Source organism: Sphaerodactylus townsendi, linkage group LG03 (genome assembly GCF_021028975.2).
Source record: "Sphaerodactylus townsendi isolate TG3544 linkage group LG03, MPM_Stown_v2.3, whole genome shotgun sequence".
NCBI classification, from domain to species: Eukaryota; Metazoa; Chordata; class Lepidosauria; order Squamata; family Sphaerodactylidae; genus Sphaerodactylus; species Sphaerodactylus townsendi.
In genome coordinates, this window is record NC_059427.1 from 97890963 (window position 1) to 97912243 (window position 21281).

The following is a 21281-nucleotide window of genomic DNA, read 5'->3' on the forward strand; positions in this document are numbered from 1 at the left end:
GGTTGCCGCCAGCCGTCTCCATGGCGCTCTCACTTGCCGGAGCGCCCGCAGTCGGGGGATGACCTCGGTGAGGTCCGGGGAGGGGAGAGTCCCTGCTCCCGGACAGCTGTGTTGTGTCCGGAGCCACTGTGCAGGGGCGGGGGAGCCGCATGCGGCTCCCGAGCCGCACGTTCCCGACCCCTGGCATAGACCATGCTGCCTTCTGGATGGCTCCTATACTGGGAGCTTCATTTCCGGATTTGTTACTGGGAAAAAAGACCCAATTAAGGACAAAGTTGTAGCTGAAGAAGCATGTTAGAATGTTTACTGAAGAGTAGAGCCACTCACAGATAAATGTTATAGGTTGCCAATCATGCACTCAGTTCTCACTGCTAGCAGATCTGTTTGAAGAAAAGGACCGTAGATGACTGCTTGCAAGACCTCTAAGTTGTAGTATCAAGTGGAAGGCTGGAGCCCTCCTCGCCAGCAAACATACTGACAAGTAAGAACCCTAGTCTGCTATGTGCTACAAAAGGCTAGGATGATGGCAAGTGATTTCATTGCTACTTTTTGAATAGATGGGCTGGAAATGTGAAGTTGGAACTTTCAGTCACAAGAAAATATTTGACTCTCCTTGTTGTTTAAGTTTGTTGGGTAGACGAGTCAAACTGAAGTCTTTGCTGACTTGCACTTGGCCCAAAGCCTGTTGATCTCAGTGCAATATTACAGGCCTGACCAAATGAATCTGGTTAGGCCTGATTCAAATACAGGTGTGCACTTAACAAGCCTGGGGCTCTGTTTAGTTTTCCTGTCCTATATTAGATCATTAATGTCTCAGAAAAAGTTACATACCTCAACAATCACTTTGGTTCATTCTGAGTATAGTACACAAGCAAAAATATTATTAGAGTTTTTAGTAGATAAAACTGCTCAGCAGATACTTCTTGGGGACTGCAGAGTTAGCCTGTCCTGGAGGAAGCTGCACTCCCCTGGAAGGAGCAAGCTAAGACTAAAAGTCTATAGCTTGGGAGTGCTACTGAATCCTGGCTATGATTGGGGGCTCAGGCCTCCTCTGTGGCACACAACACCCTGAATCAGCTCCAGCTTGTTCACCATATATATATATATAAACCTTTAATGGCATAATTAAAACAGCAGCAATATACCAGAAAAATGGCGACCTCAGTGTAATGATACAATCTCCAGTACAGTTATAACTCATTACGGGATGACAGAGCACAAAAGTTAGGCCAGCTCAATACACTTGCAGAACCATGTAATCCAACACAAATTACAGATTAATATTATCAATAGTTTAAACCAATGGTTTAGATATTTATTCATGGCTAAACTGTGTAACTAAGTATGTAATATCACGTAAGTTGGATTGATTCTTTCAGAAGCTGAACTGCTGACTAAACCTTTAATGGCATAATTAAAACAGCAGCAATATACCAGAAAATGGCTAATTCCCCAGTGTAATGATACAATCTCCAGTACACAGTTATAACCGGCTCTGTTGACACAGAGCACAAAAAGTTAGCCAGCGCCTAACACTTCAGTCCATAATCCAACATCGCTATCACAATTGGAGGATTTCAATATTATCAATGGGGTTTTTTTAACACGGGTTTAGGATATTTATTCCTGGCTAAACTGTGTAACGGGCAGTGTAATATCACGTGTTGGATTGATTCTTCGTAAGCTGAACTGCCAATTACAGCCACTCCCCAAAAAGCGTAATTAGCCACAACAATCCACACTTCGATCATATCCAAGTTAAATTACTGTAATGCACTCTATTTGGGTTCGCCTCTGAAAATGGTTCAGAAACTTCAATTGGTCCAAATGGCAGGGAACAGGCTACTGGCAGGGGTGGGTTACAGAGATTATATGTCCACTGAATTGAACAAACTGCACTGGATACACATCTGTTTCCAGGCACAGTTCCTAGGGCAGTTACATCAGGGTCCCCTCATATTGAGGGGTCCTGCCATCCCCCCTCATGGGGGTAGGTTTTAAATTGGGGTCGGACGCCTTTTATTATGTATTATGGTTTTTTGCTGTTTTATGAGTTTTAAGCTATTTTATGGATTACTATTAATGTTTGTTACCGCTGTTTTAAAGATTTTAGTGACTTGTTTTACCCTGTTTTATGCTGTACACCGCCCAGAGCCCCTAGAGGATGGGGCGGTATAAAAGTTTAATAAATAAATAAATAAAATAAATAAAAAATAATTGTTGATTCTTACCTTTAAGGGTCTACATGGCTTGGGGCCAAGGTTCCTGAAGGACCATCGCATCTAGCCTGCCAGTTCAGATCTGTCTTTCATGACTTGCTCTCTCTGTGCTCACACCTTCGCAGGTGAAATGGGTGGAATCTTTCATTTTATCTTTTCATTAGAATTTATCCACCAGCTTTTCAGTGGTCCATTCTGTTTTATGGATAGCTTTTATACCGCTTATCTCTAATGGTCTGCATATTTTGGAGGCTTGTGTATTTATTTATTATATTTATACTTCACCCATCCCCAAAGGGCTCAGGGTGGCACACAATAATAATCATGAAACACAATTTTTAAAAACCGTGATAAATAATTAAAATAGAATACAATAAAATACCGACAACAGGATAGAGCAAGAATAAACAATGGTGACTGCAAACCATTATCCCACCGGGGGTGGGTGGGCAGTATTTGATAGGCGTCAACCCGGCTGGCCTCCTGAAAAAGCCTGGCAGAATAGCTCCGTCTTACAGGCCATGCGGAATTGATTCGGATCCCTGATCTCACGTGGGAGCTTATTCCACCAGGCAGGGGCAAGGACAGAAAAGTGTTGGCCCTTGTGGAGGCCAGCCAGATATCCTTCAGGCCAGGGATCTTCGGAGGTTCTCCTCCGAAGAACGGAGGGACCTGGCTGGGTAATGAGAGGCGGTCCCTGAGATATGTGGGAGCAAGACTGCTGATGGCCTTAAGGGTCAAAACCAACACCTTGAAGATAAACCGGTACTTGATAGGCAGCCAATGAAGCTAGTAAAGGACCGGTGTTACGTGGTCCGTGCTAGAGACTCCCGCCAGGAATCTAGCAGAAGCAAGTTGAACGAGCTTCAATTTCTGGATCAGGTTTAAGGGAAGGCCAGCATAGAGCAAGTTACAATAGTCCAATCTGGAGGTGACCGTTGCGTAGATTACTGTGGCCAGGTCTGAATGGGAGAGGTACGGAGCCAACTGTCGTGCTGTGATAGAAAGCAATCCAGGCTGATAGAAAGCAATCCAGGCTGTTTTTGTGACCTAGGCTTCCAATGAGATCTTGGACAACAGTCAGTCGGCACCCCTCCCTCGCCCACCCTCTGTCTTTGCTGGATTCAGCTTCAACCTACTCACTCTCAACCATCCAGTGATGGCTTCCAAATACCACTCAGGGGCTGAGTGCGGTTGGCCAGCCATTGTGAGAATGAGCTGGGTGTCATCTGCAGTGGGATCTAGTAATACCAGCAGTGCCAAACTGCCTCTGTCTAGTTGGAGCCGAAGTTAATCCACAATAACCATCTCAGTCCCATGACCAGGGCGGAAGCCTGACTGGTAGTGATCCAACACCTTAGTGTCATCCAGGAACTTCTCAAGCTGTCCTGCCACTGCTCCCTCAATTACCCAGGGACGATATATTTGATACCGGGTGGTACTTGGCCAGACCTGAAGGATCCAAATTAGGTCTTTTAAGAAGAGGGTGGACCGCTGCCTCTTTTAGCTGACCAGGAAAGACTCCTTGCTCAAGGGAGCTACTGATGATATTCAATAGGTGGCTCTGTAGCTCCTCCCTACCAGGTTTCACCAGCCAGGAGGGACACAGGTCAAAAGGACAAGTGGTACATCTTTCAGCCATTAGAAGCCTGTCGACTTCGGTGGGGCCAAGCAGGGTGAAGTAATCGAAATTAAGACCAAAAGACAGGTAAGGGGCTTCCACTTCCTAAATTGTAGAAACAGTGGCAGGAAGAGGCTGGTAGAAAGACAAAATCTTATCTGCAAAGCAGCTCACGAGTGCCTCACAGCTAAATGCCAATTTCTTATGTTTGGGACCAACAGATGCAGTTGTAAGAGTCCGAATCACTTTGTATAACTGTGCCGGGTGTAAGATTGCAGTCGCAATGGAGGAAGCAAAGAAGGCTTTCTTTGCCTCCTTCATGGTTCTCTCGTAGGATTTCATAAGAGTCCTATACGAGTGTCTGGTCTCTTCATCACAAACTCGCCACCACACTTACTCAAGCCGTCTCAGCTCCCATTTCATCCTTCTCAGCTCCTCGGAATACCAAGGAGCCGATCTGGCATGGGGACAGAAATAATGTCTTGGGGCAACAGTCTTGATTGCTTCAGAGAGTCTGTTAGCTGTCTGGTACAGGACTCTGAAGGACAGCACAAAACTAACTAAATAAATACAACATTTACATTGATTAGTTTTTAAAAGGATATACAAATGCCATCAATGGATTTTATATAGAAAAGCAAAGGAGAACCATTATTTTATCCCATTAAACTGGTTTACCAAAGTAAGCAGATATCAGGCAAGGAACATATTCGAAGATTAATTTTCTATAATCCTTATTGTCAAGTTAGGATGTGCGAGTGATCTGGCTGCAACGTTTGTCACCCCAATTATCACCAAGGTTGATTAGGCTGATCCAGCTTACTGGACAGGTGACTCTTACCTCCCTCACAGTTCGATGTGTGTCCCTTCCAAAGCTGATGCTTAGTGCAAGAGGACAATCATCCCAGATAGACGGAGCATACCATTCTTCCCTCAAGGGTATACAATAGATCTGCTCCCCTGCTAGAGCCTCCAAACATTCTTACAGTCAAGATCAGCAACTGTTTCCACATATTTCTTGCTATCTCTGGCCCTTTCCGCATGGGCCAAAAACGACGGCCTGGGGGCGGTAAAAACGCCGCCCCCAGGCTGCCGTTCGCACAGGCGGCGCTGCTGCAACGTAGCAGCGCCGACCTGACTGCGCTTCAGGGCGGCGCCAGGTCGCTTCTAAACAACAACCCTTTAAAGGGTTGTTGTTGGGGAAAGGCTCTTTCCGGCGGTGCGGTGCTTAACCGCTGGGAACACGATGCCCTTGGTTGTTCACCGTTTGCCCACGCCGTTGCCTGCTGGTTGCCGAAGTTTCGGCCACGCTGTCCCTCCTTCCCTGGAGGTCGGAGGGCAGCGTGGGCGGGGCTTCGACGGCCAGCAGGCGACGACGGGGACAAGGTGAGTGGGACAGGCCAGGGAGAAGAGGCGGCTCCGTGCGGAGCCGCCTGCCGTTTGCCGGCCTCTGCTGCGGCCGCTCGCATGCGAACGGCCTTCGCCTCCACGCCGGCGGAATTCTCGCCGGCGTGGAGGCGACAGGGAGGCCATGCGGAAACGGCCTCTGTGACAAGCAGCACTTTCTTTATGCAAGGTTGCTCTGATTTTTACTAATTTCCCCTGAGCACTTTGGAGATCCCCCTCCCCAGCTGCCAGTACTCAGCATCGATAAGGAGTTTTTTTGCCATCAAGTCACAGTCTCCTTATGGTTGACCTCAAAGGATTTTCAAGGTAATAGATGTTGCCATTGTTTGCATCTGTGTAGCAACCTGGTGGTCTCCCATCCAAATACTAACCAGAGCTGACTCTGCTTAGCTTCTGAGATCTGACAATATTGGGCTAGCCTGGGAGTATTACCACACAAAAAATCTGGTGATAGGTACTAACATGTACCCATGAATTCAAAGTTGTGGCCCTCTTTCTTTGACTCAAAACTTCTACACCCTGCCTACGTAGATGCATCTGCCTGGCTCCCTGATTTGCTTTCAGTGGTAGCAGTCTAAAATACATCAGGCAGTAGTTCTCAGCAAGGAAAAGAAAATGTGGCCTCAAGAGAAACAAAGTGGATTTTGCCTTTTTCCAATCCAGCACCACCAAGAAGTGTCTCAAGTTCTGTTTCAGTGGAAGTGGCTGGACTAGCTCTGCTGAACATCTTTCAACTCCCCAATTCTGATTTTAAATTCTCTACTAGAATTCACCATTAAGGCAGCTGAAATAAAGAGAATCAACTGCATAGTTACGAATCATACAGTCACAAGAGATGAAAGTTCCATTTACAAGACACTTCAAGACAAAACATCACACATTCAAAGAGTATATAAAGATTAGACACATATGCAGCAACATATGTCGCAACATGGCATTAAACTTTAGTGTTTCCCCATGTCACATTTTAATACTCCATTATTTGCTCCTTCAAAAATGCATTTGCGATTCTACTGCTAAGACAGCTGTCTTCACTGCTTTTCTAGCCTGAAGGTATTTCGTTGTCAGAGACAAACTTGCCTCCACATACTATGCCTGAGCAGACTGTATCACACATCAAACACACTTGAGGGTGCTATGAAGTCATCTCTCTCTGCTATTCTACTGTGATCATATGTGAAAAAGCGTCATCAGAATACTCAATGAAGCGGTTTAAATAATGTGGAAGGCATTAATAAAAAGTGGTAGAATTGAATTTGATTTCAAGTATGCCATTTAACAACATTGGCAATGGTAGCAGAATTAGATTTGTCTTTAGAGAAGAAAACACACTACAGAACTCTTTAATTACAAAATTAGTTGAATATTCAATCTCAACTTACATCTACAGTACACATGAATGAAGAATTTTCACAAAGTACCTCTAAAAGGAGCTCTGAAAAAGATGAGACCTGAAGCAGTCCGTGTGCTCCTGGGTGAACATCAGACTCTTCTATTTGTGACTAATGCTCTCATGTTGCCCTTAATAAATGTGCATGCATTGTTTGGACAGAATAAATTGAAAATGAATTAATATTCACCTTTTCTTCCAAGACTGGGAACTCCTTTGTTAGAACTGGCTGCAGGGAAGATGATTTATGCATATGAAAACTACTAACCCATGCACTTCATAATATGCACAAAATACCTGACTGAAAAGATTTATCCCAGAGTCAGCATGATAAAGTGGTTAAGGTGCCAGACCGGGATCTGGGAAAACCAGGTTTAGATCTTTATTCTGCCATGGAAACTTGCTGGGTGATCTTGGGCCAGTCATACACTCTCAGCCCTGACCCTGGCTAGTATTTGGAGGGGAGACCAAGGGTATGACTGGAGGCGGGCAATGGCAAACTACCTCAGAACGCCTCTTGTCTTGCAAATGCGATGAGGTTGCTAAAAGTCAGTTGTAACTTAATAGCAAAAGAAAAAAATATTGGAGCATGCTTGCAAATGTAGAGTACCAATGTTTGTGGACAGTATACCACTTTTGTTATGTTTATATGTAAAACAATATAAAAAGGTGAATATTTTGATGTGATAGTCTCATTTGTTTCCAAAACCTTCAAACATGCAAGAAGATGTTCACTGTCATGCACTTATATTTACATGAGATCTAGTTGGTCACTGTTAGAACTGCTGGACTGCTAGTCTATCTGATCTATCTGATTATGCAAAATAAAAGTTTCTGTCTTACAGGAATTACCTTGGGTCAACCTTTACTTTTTACCCTGCAACTGCAAGGAAAAATATTTAGTTATCCTGGAGTGAATCTGACCCCTACACAAGTAAAACAGTCTTGTATAATTAGGATAATTTGCTCTGAGTACAGTTATTGTTCTTGCATTTTCCATAACAGTTCTAAAATAGAACAACAAACAGAAGCACCTATCCATACACAAGGTTCCCTGAAATATCATTCCCAGCATCCAACATGCCCAGCTCTAGTCACTGAAAATGGGCATTTGATTGTTGCCCAAATATGAACAAGCTTCATGGAACTCATTTCTTGCCACTATTACATTCACATCAACTACTGCACATTATTAAATTAATAAAGGCAGATCCAAAAGCCAATCAATTATGCACACACAACAAATATAATGCAAAACTGTTTTAAAAATTTCACAGACATGTAAAACAACCACCTTCCTGACCAGTTACATTTTATAAATTTTGCAGAATGAAAGTAGTGTGGGAAGCTTCCTGACGCATCAGACAGACTATTCCACTTGGATGGGGATCTGCTGATCTTACCTATTTACAGGATGGGACATTTAGTGAACAGGGGTTAATGTAATGTGAAATGCTGAGTGCCCCCCCCCCCAATCCCTCCTCACTAAACCCTGGAGTAGTTTAAGGTGACAACTAAGACCACAGCCAATCACACCCTCACCCTACACTACATAAATCACAGATAGGATATCCATAGATCAGAAAAGGCATACAATATGGGTCTATGTCTCTCAGGCCTTGTTGTGCACACATAAGAGTACATAGCTTTAGACTTAGGGGTGGAAAATGCATTGAGAAACCACTTAACACACACAAGAAGAGAGGAAAGTTGCTTTTTCCTAACCCTAACAGTTACCCCATCTCTGCACACAGATACTAAAGGAAGCATTCCATTCCTACAACAGGAGTGTGTGAGAACAGTACATCCCTCACAGGTAAGTATGGGTGGGAGACCGCTGGCCTACAACCAGGAATTTTGCAACCAGCTCCCTGTGCACCTACTCTTTGTTTAACCCCAATAAGCCTTAATTTTACAAGAGCGGCTAGCAGTAAATATGTATGATAGGGGGTGTGGGGAGAGAGGAGCTGTCAGATGTGCTTCCTGTGTTACTTGCAGGGGAAGGGAGTGGCCTTAGCACACTACTGTGCTGATAGTCTAGTATTATGGATCCAGCATAATTGCTTTTTGGTGTGCCACTCTGCTCTGTGTTGCTGATGGCTGAGCACCATTGGTGCCTACTGCCTTGCAGACATGTACAGTTTCACTGGAACCATTTGCAAGGGATGGGTACATGTGATCATCCCCCAAGACAAGCATCACGGGGGAACCCTCTCCAAAGTGAACAGGTGGAACCACAGACCTTGCCTAAATACTATGCACATGTCCCATCAGTCACTTGATCTTTGCTGTCAGTCTAATGCATCACTCACTGCTGTCCTCGAGTCTCTTTAATCTGTTTAGGCAGTCATCCAAAAGGGCAGGGGCCAGGTAGGACATCATAACAAATCACCGGCCAAATCTTGAATGATCAGCAGCAGAAGTGACCAGCATGGATCTTGCTGCCTTGCTGTGGAGTTGGCAACTCACTTCTCCCAGCCTAGCTCTTGTACCATCATGAAATGCTCTCTCAGCTCTTCAGCCAGCACAGTGATATCTCTCATTGGCATGCAGTGATTGGGACAGGTCTATCTGTTGCTCTGTAGTCTGTAATTGTAGCTTGCAAATGAAATGATGCCTTACTGGAATGAGGGAGTTGGCAACCCTATTAATCTAACATAGTTCCAGTTCCTCCCTCTGTTCAACAGATGTCCGGGGAGTTTTTACAGCTGTGTCTCTGTGTGACTGGGGTTTGACAGATGAGGCTCAGTTCCCACACTGTGCCCATCTGTAGCTATCTTCAGCATGCAGAGCTTGTGGGGGCATCCAAAGCGGGTATAAGTATGCCCTTGCATTATATAATCCCCCACATCACTGCTAGCATCTGATAAGCAGCTTGCCTAAAAGGAGGAAGCAGGGAAGCTTAGAATGGAAGGGTTAAGGAGAAAAAAAAAGTTAGCAGATAGTGGTAATGAGGGCCTTGGTACAGGGAGGAAGACTGTACGTACAGGCTGAAGGACATGTGGGAAAACCAGTCATGATGGGCAGTCTGCTATTGTGAAGATGGAGTAAGTGCTGGCTCAATGCTTATCTCATGCACCCCACATTCTACTTGTGTTGCCTATAAAAACAAGAGCAACTTTGGGCTTACTTTGGATCACAGGGGAAAACTGATTTAATCACTGTTACAATGAAATTATTTTCTAATGCCCCATTTAAGATGTTGCTGGGATCTTCCATCAAAACATTAACAGCAGCTCAGCTCCAATCACTACAACACAGAAAGACAGCTATGACTCCTTTATTGATCAATTAAAAAAGAGCCTAGATTCCTTTCAGTAACACCCGAACTTGGTCTGTCGCCTCCTACAGTGTGCACTGATATTTAATTTTTCTTCCCTAAATGTTATTTTACATTTGACTTTGTTTACTTTCATTTTGGTTACCGCAGTCTGGTGTTCCAGTCAAAGTAATCTTCGTTACTAATAAGCTGTATAGACAACCAGATGAATTACTTTGAATGTGAATGTGAACTGGAATGTGAACTGGAATATATTATTAGGGACTTTAGAATATTATTTCTCACAGAACTTTTCCCAACCTACTATCCACACACTTTCAATGGGCATAGTTCTACATTAAGTACCACTCGCTCTCTTCAACACGCTCAAAAAATGACTGAAATGTTTACTTTTGCCTTGGAGATCACTTTTAACCTCTCAGCCAGAACACCTGAACAAACCTTAAGCAATTGACTCATGTCAACTAACTCTGTAAAGCTGCAGTGGTTCTCTCATAACAGCCTAAATCTTACAATAACTTGTATCTCATGTACTGCCATTCTTTGTTAACCTAAGGGGGAGCAGTTCCTGTAACAGAAAGTGGGTCACTGCTTTTAAACATTCAGTTCATGAAGAGAACAACAATTGTGAAAGATCTTTTATTATAACTAGAAACCTTTAAAGCTCCTTGTCTTCATTGTATCTGCTTAACAATGAATGGAAAATTTCAGTGCTTTCAGAACTGGAAATCCCCCACTCGACTTTAAAGTCTGTTTATTTCTTTTGTTCTAAGTAGAAAGTGAGTACACACAGTAATTGCTGGAGTTACTGGAAGCATAGCTGGGTGGATCCTGCAACCTACAGGGAAACAAGACCTTAAAATCATTTACGCTCTCTCTTCATAGAATAAATGAATACCCTGCATTGATGAAGCAACATGCTAATGAACAGAGAACAGTTCAGTAGACACAACAGAAGGCATCCTATTTGAGCAATCGGCATTACCCCCAAAGTTAATTTACCACTAGTGTGTAATGTTACTGTGAAAAGTTTCTTTTACAATCAATAATGTGTAGTTGCTATTCTGAGACACAACTGTCCTAGAAGATGAACACATTTAATTGCAAACAGAAACTCACTAGAAATAGTGTTGAGGCGCTTTACAGCTCCAACATATCTTGCTCCATTAGCTATCATTAGACAACAGATTCAAACAACTAAAGATCAGGAGAGTGAGACCAGGCTTGTAAACTCTTTTCTACTTGGCCCAGAGTTCACAAACACACAAACTCATTATAAGCCTTGCAACATAATTTCACTGACGCTAAAGGGTACAGGTCTATTCCCCACAGCCCATTACATTCAACAGCAGCATGTTTTACTTTGCAATCTGCATCACTTCAGGTAAAACTGTGCTCCAAGAATATGATATTTACTTCATTTATACCTTGCCTTTTTTCCCATGGGGAAGAAAGCAACTTGCATCATTCTTCTCTCATATATTTTATCCTCACAGCAACCCTGCAAGGTAGGTTAGACTGAAAATATGTGACCAGCCCAAAAACACAAACCAAGTTTCCATAACAGAGAAAGGATTTGAACCTGACTCTTCAAGATCCTAGTCTGAAACATTAACCATTATACCATACTGGCACTCATCCACTTTCCTCACAATGGCCTTACCAGTTTACTATAAAAAGGGAATCATTCCAGTATTAGCAAGCCTGTATGCCAGCATTCTGCTAATCAAATGGTAAAAGTAGCACATGTTTCTTTATGCAACTTTTCTGTGCTCCCAGTTTGGCACAAGTCTGTCAGTTTCCCACTCTAGAAGATTAGCTCCTTCACTAGGATCCTGTTATGCTTTCCAATGCCAACTCTGTCCAATTATTTCAGGAATGGGCCACTACCAGACACAGAATGACGGAAAGTACTCATGGGGGAAGGGAAAGACAATGTTCACTGCAGGTGGCAGGAAAAGGAATGGCAAAAAGCAGCACTTGATATCTGTTGCTTTTTATTACATCACCCATTCTCTCCTTTGCTGCAGTTGCAGGGGAAGGGGTCAGAAACAGCAGATAATCCAAAATTCCTACTTGCAGGGGCTCAGAAGCTTACTGATCTTTAGAAAGTCTAAAGAATGGAACGTTCAAAGAAAATACCTTGGCTTGTCTCTTTGCTTGCAAGTATTCCTGCGACTAAAAACTTGTAACAGGTCATCTCAGCATTTCAAAATTCTCTACAGTTACACCAATTCTAATCTTACCCTGGAAATTATACAACTGTTTCAACATATCTAGGAGTGTAATACATCTAGGCTCCTATAAACAATGGTTATTTATATAGAATACTTTCAGCAGCACAGCACACTTGGCAACAAGGCTAATTTGAGGAGAAAAGTGAAGAGTCAAAAATAAACATGAAGGCTATGAGATTGCGGGGAGGAGCAAGCAACCACATAGGCAATTTGGAGACAGAAGGCTGGGGGAAAATAATGACCTCAGTGTTATCTATCTTTATTTTCAGAAAATGAGAGGCTATCCAAGATCAGACAACTTAGAGAGAAGGGACTGAGAAGCGAAGCCCGTTATGCTAATATGCCCTTCCAACTCACAATGGGTGCCCAATATGGTCCCTAGCACTGAGCAAATCAGCTATCCTGTGTACACTGATTTTGTTCTGGGCCAGCAGGCACATTACAGACCAACAGCTATATTTCACCTTCAATTCATTTTTCCTATTATGGTCTTAACTTAGTATCAAACTAGTCAGTAAGATTTTACATGCAAACCAGATGCAACCACATCCACGGAATATTATGCAATGTCTGTTCGTTGCATTTATTTCCAATCAAATGTATTATGTGACCAACCCAATCAAACCACACTTGGTTTGCTCCTTTCCCCAAAAATCAAATATTTAAGTTCAAGTATTTGTTGCCACTGGGACATAAAATTAGTAAGAGATGCTTTTGATTTTTTTTGAAATTAACTACAAATCAAAATAAATGTTAACTCAGACCACACTGGAAATTGCTCCTATTCTAGTTTTTCCTGAAAACCCACATCACTGATCTAAGAGTACTTCAGGAGACCTGATGGCAGCTACACACACAACTGACCTGGCAAAGAGGTTTGTACCATGAACAGACCAGGCATGGATCAGAAAGAATAGCAGCAAGGCAACAAAAGCCCAAAAATCTAATCTGCAAACAAAAGCTTAGATGGTGTCTCTTTAATATGCATAAATAAAGTGCTGATGTGCTCGAAAGAAAGATAAATAAGCATATATAATTCCTAAAGGAAATACATCCAAAATAACAATCCATCTGTCAACAAAAATCAAAATGACACCTCTGAAGATGCCAGCCACAGATGCAGGCGAAATGTTACGAACAAGATCCACCAGACCACGGCCATACAGCCCGGAAAACCCACCAGAACCAAAAGTAAAATCAATCACAAAACTTAGGACACGGTCTACTTCAGTAGACAATGTATTTAATCAATGCTGGAATAAACTGAACAGTGTCAGTTTGCTGGACACAGTGTGTAACAGTGATACACCTCTGAAGATGTCAGCCACAGATGCAGGTGAAACGTTAGGAACAAGATCCACCAGACCACGGCCACACAGCCTGGAAAACCCACTACAACCAGTTGAACAGTGACAAATCTGGCAAAATGGAAAAAAAAACCTCCAACCCCAAAGAACTGCAGCACAGGAAGACATAATGTATGGTAAAGCTTACTAGGATAACAAGTCATTAAAAATCCCAATGGCTGGCATTTTAACATTTAACCTGCCCAATGAGCAGACGGACTGACAAAATTTTTGGGCCTCAAGTCATGCAAACGTAATATCAATTGTCAAAGATGTAGTTTCACTGGGACAGACATAATTTAAGCCTGTGGATGTCAGGCTCAGCATTTGGCCTCCTTGCAAGAGGCTAAAACTGATGCTGAATAGACCTGAGCAGCAAGCAATCCATGTGACTGAAGTTGAAAGAAGAAGCTCCTCCATAGCAAATCAGGTGAGATAAAAGATAGCAGGCAACTTTTGACACCCTTGTCAACAAAAAGCCGTTCAGTATATGAGTATCATCCCTGTATTCCTCTTTCTATTCTACTGGACAAATGACCTCTTTATCCTTCCAGTAGCATTTATCTTTATAATTGAAAAATGCTAAAAGGTGAGAAAAATGCTACAGTAGCTGCATATCCTGATATTTTTATGCCATATGCACGCCCACATCCTGATCATATGCATTATGACATCCAGCTGATTTTGATGCGTTTCAAAGTCTAAAGTATATTGTGTCTCTGATGGAAGTACCAGAAGAGAAAGGGATTATTTCAGTAACAGCATTTATCAGTGGTGACTTAATGAACACTAATAACTTCTCATCACTTCTGGGCTGCACAGAACTGCATGAGTGATCTCTGCTTCTGGTTTGAGAGCTGCTTCTAAAATGTTTTCCTAATGCTCAAGATCTAGTTGTAGCAATTTAGAGGAGCCAGTAACTTGATATTCTGCAATCTAGCACAGTATGTGAAATTAAAGACAGGACTGACCCATTTGTGTTTGTGTTCTGGGCTGTCCAGTAGATTCTTCAAGCCTTGGAATACTTTTAATCAGACTGTATCATCAAATATTGAAAGTCTGGATTTACAAAGTAAGAAAAGGGTATACTTTGACAACTTGATTGGTAGACTACAGTATGTTAAAGTTGTTTTGAGCAGACTGGCTCATTAGTAACTGCTTAGGTTTTATGAACAAGAAAAAAGTTGATTTAAATATTCCAAAATAGGTTACCACACACACAATTGTACAAGCAAGCATGCACTTAGAAAACAAGCTTGAGAAGCAAATAATTAAACTGAAATCATATCAGATTTGATTTCAATGAAATATTTTAAGTGCATTAATCCCCTGACCCTGAATTTGCACTCCAGTATGCAATTTCCACAGATGGCCATCCTAGAAAATCCAGCTGGTGTGCTACACAGAGTAAATGATTTGCCCCAAAATCTACAAAGTGTACCGAAGATATTTATGTACAAAATAGTAACAGATAAACTTGGGATAAGAAACTGACACAATTCCACTGAAATAGCACTTCTTTTATACTTCCACTGAATATGTCAATACTGCATTGAGTATAATTACACTCTCAACTTGATAATTTAAGTGGTCATAGCTGATTTTTATCCTTCACTAAAGCTACTAAATTACAAATATTTAAAAAAGCAAAGAAGTTCACAATTTATGGCATTTCTCCTATGACCTTGTCTGCCTCATAATACTTAGCTAGTATGCAGTAGTTTCTTAACAATGAGAGACATTACATAGTCATGGTAAACCATCTAGGCCCAACTAATTGCTTCAAATGTTTGAGAGCCTTCACTGAGTTTCATATAAGCCCAGTTACTTTTACAATACACCACTGTCCTTGGTTTTGATAACCTAATTAAGATGGTCCTTTCAAATTTTACAACTTCAGGTGGATGTGGGTACTGAAATCCAATTTCCTGTAATGGAAGTTCTATAACTATATGCCATGCAAGTCTGATAATTCAGAAATTTATCCCATACAGACAACATCCTTGAGTGCCAATTATTATATAAAGTAGATTTACGAACCGTAACATCCTGGCATATGAAAATGAACCTGACACTAGAACTAATCCTCAAGATGCTGAAAACAAGGCAAGGCAGATCTATGAGTACTGACACACAAGTAATGATACTTTCAAAAATTGTTATCTCAACTATAACAGATGGAGAATGCAAATATTATTTGACCACACTGTTTGCCCTTTTAGAAAGATGAGCAGTTAAAAGTTCCATTGTATTTGTGACCATTTAAATCGGGATAGCGGAGAAAAATCCATCTCAAGTGCATTAGAAAAGAAGTACAGACATTAATCTTAAATAGCAGGCAAATTATTTTCACGGGACAGAAGACGATGGACACTGCAGCTAAGAGCACAACCCATCATCATTGTCCTGATTGCCATATATAAAGTTGAAGAACAGGCAGAACATCAATTCCACCAGTTCACCACTTCTGAGTCTACACTGAAGATGAATTTTTCCAGTAAAGAGTTTCATCCCTTCTATGATATGTAGCACAATGCCAGAGCGTAAAATAGTTTGAAGAAAGGGCCACATTGACAAGAATGCTTGTTTCCCACGACTTACAGATCTGCTGCTACCCTGAACAAGCAAAGTCAAAGGGAGGGGAGGGAAGGGAAGAACCGGAGAATTCTCATTTCTTTTCCCAAAGCTGGGAGTGGATCTTACTGATGGAGACGCGGATGAAACAGAGGGCACTTCTCCCACCTGAGCGACTACAGGGCGGTGAAGAGGAAGGGGCGAAGACACTCCACTTCTTTCGTGCTGCCCCAAGCCCCCCACCCCACCCGCCCCCCATGTCACCAAGCGGACGCCTGGCAACCATTTTACTCAAGGAAAGTTGAAAGAGGGGCCTCCGAGAAGGGGAGTGGGAGAGGAGTAGCCTGTGGAAAAGAGGAACGACGGCGAAAGGGGAGGATGGAGGGCCCCTCCTGCCTCCCCTCCTCGCTGCAAAGGAGCCGCGGCGTCTCGCCCCCTTTCCCCGCCCCTGCTGCCTCCCTCCCCCCACCCCCCCCCACCCCGCTTACCTCCGGTGCCGTCCGAGTTCTCGTTGAGGCTGCCCGAGGAGTCGTGGTGGGAGCCCACACACCCGCCCATGGGGCCCGGCCGTCCCGGCCCGGAGACCCCCTTCCTCCTCCCCCCCCGCCCGAGCGCCTCCGCCGTCGTCGTCGTCGAAGCCGCCACCGGCCGGGCAGGCGCGCTGGCTCCGCCGCCGCCCCCACCTCCTAGCAGCCCTCGCCCCGCCCCCGCCACAGGCCCCGCCCCCCGCGTCCCTGCGCCCCGCCCGCGTGGAGAGCCTGCAGCCGCGGCGGCCTCTGCCGACCCAATCAGACCCTCCGCCGCAGCCGCGCTCGCGCCACAGCGGAGGCGCTAGAGAGAGCGAGGGGCTCGCTCGGGCGCCATGCCTCCTCTTCTTCCTGAGCAAGACCTCCCCCTTCTTTCCCAGGATGGAGAAAGAGCGAAGAAATGCGCGGAGGGAAGGCTTTCTTCTTCCTCGAGGGGCGGGGGACCGTGCGAGAAAGTCACTCCTCCTCCGAAATTATGCCCACTGAACAGTCTGGGATCTACACCCATTACTCCTTCCTGCCTCATGAAGGCTAGAGAGCTGCAGTCTGACTTCCTTTCCCCATACAGACATACCTCCTTTCCTTTAACAGAGACACAGATTCAAAAAGAGTGATAGCAGAGTTGGCAGAACCACCGCCCTGAGAAGACCAACTCCTTCGAAAAAATGCATCTTTTATAATCTCCACAGTCACATCCATCAGAAATAGCAAGGAGTTTGAGGATTTCTCCCAAGATCTTCCAAGCTAAGGAGTAAGTCATCGTCACCATCATTCTGTCCATCGTCATTCATCCTCATTCTGTCATCACAAACGGATTCATTTCGGACATGCTTGAGCCCTGAAATGTAAACACATTGTGGCTCATATAGCATGCGTTATCTGAGATTCCCGATCATTTCATTCAGAGTGTTTTCCCCTCAAAACTTAGCAGTCAATGCCTGCCTTTACAAATCTAAGACAAGAATGGATGACTTTTCAAATCAAGAAGAATAGCTGCCAGGTACGACTGACATTGTTTCCATGTAGTCAAGGAAGGTGCACTTAGAGCTTGTATTCCTTAATTTAGTAGAGAATGGGTGAACATGGGAATCCTCACAGGTCTCCCATCCAGTGGAATAGCATAGGGAAGCAGGGTTATCCATACAAGTTAGGCCAATGTAACTCTGGAAGCAGCAGACAAAAGTGGGCCAGGTGCTGTGGAGCTCCATGACTCACCTCCCATTTTGCCCTCCCAGCTGGCATAATTTATTTATTAATTTATTTATTATTTCGGCTTTTATACCGCCCGATCCCCGGAGGGCTCCGGGCGGTGAACAGCAAAAATTCAGAGATAACAGGAGCAAATCACACATACAATATAAATATAAATACATAGGCTCCATCTCATGTCAACAATAAAATAACTTAAAACCAGCGAAAACAGATTAATACATAAAAAGCATAAAAAGCAGGCGTCCAACCTCAAATTTAAAACCTACCCCCAGAAGAAGGGGGGACGGTAGGCCCCTCAATATGAGGGGACCCTGATGTAACAGCCCCAAAAACGAGGGGCAATAGTGAGCGGTAGGGGGCACCACATCAGCGGCTGGACACTCCAAAGGCCCGGTGGAACAACACAGTCTTACAGGCCCTGCGGAACTCACCCAGGTCCCGCAGGGCCCGGACAGCTGGAGGAAGGGTGTTCCACCAGGCCGGGGCCAGTGCTGTAAATGTTCTGGCCCACGTGGAGGCCAGCCGCATCATCGAGGGGCCAGGGATCACCGAGTAGGGACATATGGGGTGATGCGGTCCCGAAGGTACGAGGGTCCCAGGCCGCGCAAGGCCTTAAAGGTCAAAACCCACACCTTGAAGATGATTCGGAATTCGACCGGAAGCCAGTGCAGCTGGCGCAACACAGGCTGAATATGTTCTCTAAAGGCACCTCCTGTGAGCAAACGAGCCGCCGCATGCTGGACCAGCTTTAACTTCCGAATCAAACGCAAGGGGAGGCCCGCGTAAAGCGAGTTACAATAGTCTAACCTGGAGGTGACCGTTGCATGGATCACAGTGGCCAGGTCCGCTTGGGAGAGAAAGGGGGCCAGCCGCCGGGCCTGGCGAAGATGGAAAAACGCAGTCCGGGTTGTAAGGGCCACCTGGGTCTCCATTGAAAGAGACGAATCCAGGTGGACCCCCAGACTGCGGACGGAGGAGGTCGGCGCCAATGAGACCCCCTCCCACACCGGCGGCTGGAAATCCCCAGCCTCTCCTTCGCGGCCCAGCCAGAGGATCTCCGTCTTCGATGGATTCAGTTGCAGCCTGCTCTGCTTCAACCAACCAGCTACCGCCTCCAAACAATGCTGGAGAGCCACAGGGGCGGCGACCGCTCCCCCCTCCATCAACAGGATGAGCTGAGTGTCATCAGCATACTGATGACAGATCAGCCCAAAGCTCCGTACCAGCTGAGCAAGTGGTCGCATATAGATGTTAAATAATAGCGGGGATAACAGTGCCCCCTGAGGTACTCCGCAATGAAGCGGGCACCTCCGGGAGGCTTCATCCCCGCACCACACTTGCTGGCTCCGGCCCCGGAGAAACGAGGCAATCCACTGAAGGACAGTGCCCCGCACCCCAGAGGCAGCCAGGCGGTGGGTCAAAAGGTCGTGATCGACCATATCAAACGCTGCGGTAAGATCTAACAGAACCAGCAGCGCCGATCCGCCTCGGTCAAGCTGTATACGGAGCGCATCTGTGATGGCGACAAGAGCAGTCTCCGTCCCATGCCCAGCACGGAAGCCGGACTGGAAGGGATCGAAAGCCGATGTGTCATCCAGGAAACCCTGAAGCTGCTCCAGCACCACTCTCTCAATTACCTTCCCCAGAAACCAAAGATTCGAGATGGGGCGGTAATTGGCCAGATCACTCGGATCTAACGATGGTCTTTTTAAGAGTGGGTGGACCACTGCCTCCTTCAACCCATCCGGAAAGACTCCTTGCTCAAGGGAGCCATTGATGATATTCAACAGATGGGGTCGTAGCTCCGCCCGGCAGGCTTTTATAAGCCAGGAGGGGCACGGATCCAGAGGACAGGTAGTAGGTCTAACAGCAGCCAAGGCCCTGTCAACAGCGGCATTGGAGAGCAGGGAGAACTGGGCCAAACTTGGGCCCGAAGACAGCAAGGGAGCCTCCAGTTCACTAATTGTAGATAACGTGGCAGGAAGGTCCTGGCGGAGCGACGTGATTTTATCTGCAAAGAAGCTCATAAATGCCTCACAGCCAACAGCCAATGCGATGGATTTTGTGGTTACCTCTCTACGATAAAGGGTGGGCAGGTCATAAGGAGCCGACCGTAATTATCACGGAATAATTGTGCTGCGAGCCGAGCTAGCAGACGCAAGAGAGGAGAAAAGAAAGCTCTCTTTGCATCTCCTTCGTTGCCCATCTCATAGGCCTTCATAATAGCGTCCTATAAGATGTTCAAGCGCCTTTGTCAAGTCACGAGATTTCCTCCACACTTTCGCTCTAGTCGTCCCCTAAGCGCCGGCGTTTCATATGGCGCCCAGCTCCTCGGTATACCAGGGAGCTCTGCCGAATACGGGGGCGAAAGAGGACGCCGGGGAGGCAACAGGTCTGCGGATGGCATCGGAGAGCCGGAAGTTCCAGTCCTCCACCTGCCCTCATTCCCGGAGTTGTGCCAACGGGTCCAGGGTCCCGTAGAAGCGTTCCAGGAAAACAAGTGGATCCATATAAGTCTCCGCTGAGCGCGGGACATAAATCAGCCCCTCGGCCAGACGGGGTTGGGAATGGCTGACCGATCCAGTCCATCAGGAACCTTCAGAAGGGCATAGTGGTGCGGACCATGGCACTCTGTATCTGTAGCCAGAGGATCACGACCACATATCAACCCCATTTCGCGAAGATTCGACCAAATCCAGCGTGTGGCGGCCTCAAGCCAGTGGGGGCCAGCAGAATTTACTTCAGGGAGAGGCCCGAATTAGTGTCGCCATGGATGACACTCAAGAGTCCGCCCAGAGTCGCTGTACATGAAGGGCGGTGTCAGCATGGACATTGAAGTCCCCAGGACGATAAGCTTGGGGAACCTAGCGCCCAGTCTGATCCACCACCTCCAGCAGCCGCGAGCAGAGCAGTCCCTACGGACGCACGCTTAAGAAGGCGCACCGGGTACCAAGAGAGGACTGCCATCCTCTCCGAAAGGCCAACCACTCTAAGGCGGCCGACATTACCATTCCGCACGCCAGCAATCTCCGGGACAGGGGCAGCCCTGAAGAGGAGATGGAATCCGGATGAACAATCGCTACATGCCTCCCCCCTCGGCTCCTGTGTTCGTGACCGGTCAGGAGGCGCGCGGAAAACCGTGGTGGTGTGATCTCGCCCAAGAGCGACGGTCTCACCCTCAGCTTGCACCTAAGTTCCGGTGATGCAGGCCAGGGTCCATCTGCTGGAAGCTTCGAGATAATCGCTAAGCACAGCGGTTTTATTGTTAATGGACCTGGCATTTAATAATCAACACCAGAGACGTAAGCAGAGTAACCCCTAGAACCCAGTCACCGCCCGTCCCTAGGAAGGGATAGGTCGGAGGGTCAGAAAGCTGAAGCAGGCATAACCATATCTCATTAAAGTCTTCTATCCATGTATGGCCCCCGCCTACCGCTATATCTACCCCAATTCCCATCAACACTTACG

At 45.5% G+C, this 21281-nt stretch overlaps 1 protein-coding gene across 1 annotated transcript in view; it reads right to left on the reverse strand.

Moving 5' to 3' along the window:
- Nucleotides 1-16710, reverse strand: part of UBTD2 (ubiquitin domain containing 2) — a 72922-nt gene extending 56212 nt beyond the window's left edge. Inside the window, exon 1 of the mRNA XM_048489741.1 lies at nucleotides 16563-16710. Coding sequence (XP_048345698.1) covers nucleotides 16563-16632 — 70 coding nt within the window. The 5' untranslated portion in view covers nucleotides 16633-16710. The remainder of the gene's footprint in view (nucleotides 1-16562) is intronic.
- Between the last annotated feature and the right edge of the window lie 4571 nt (nucleotides 16711-21281).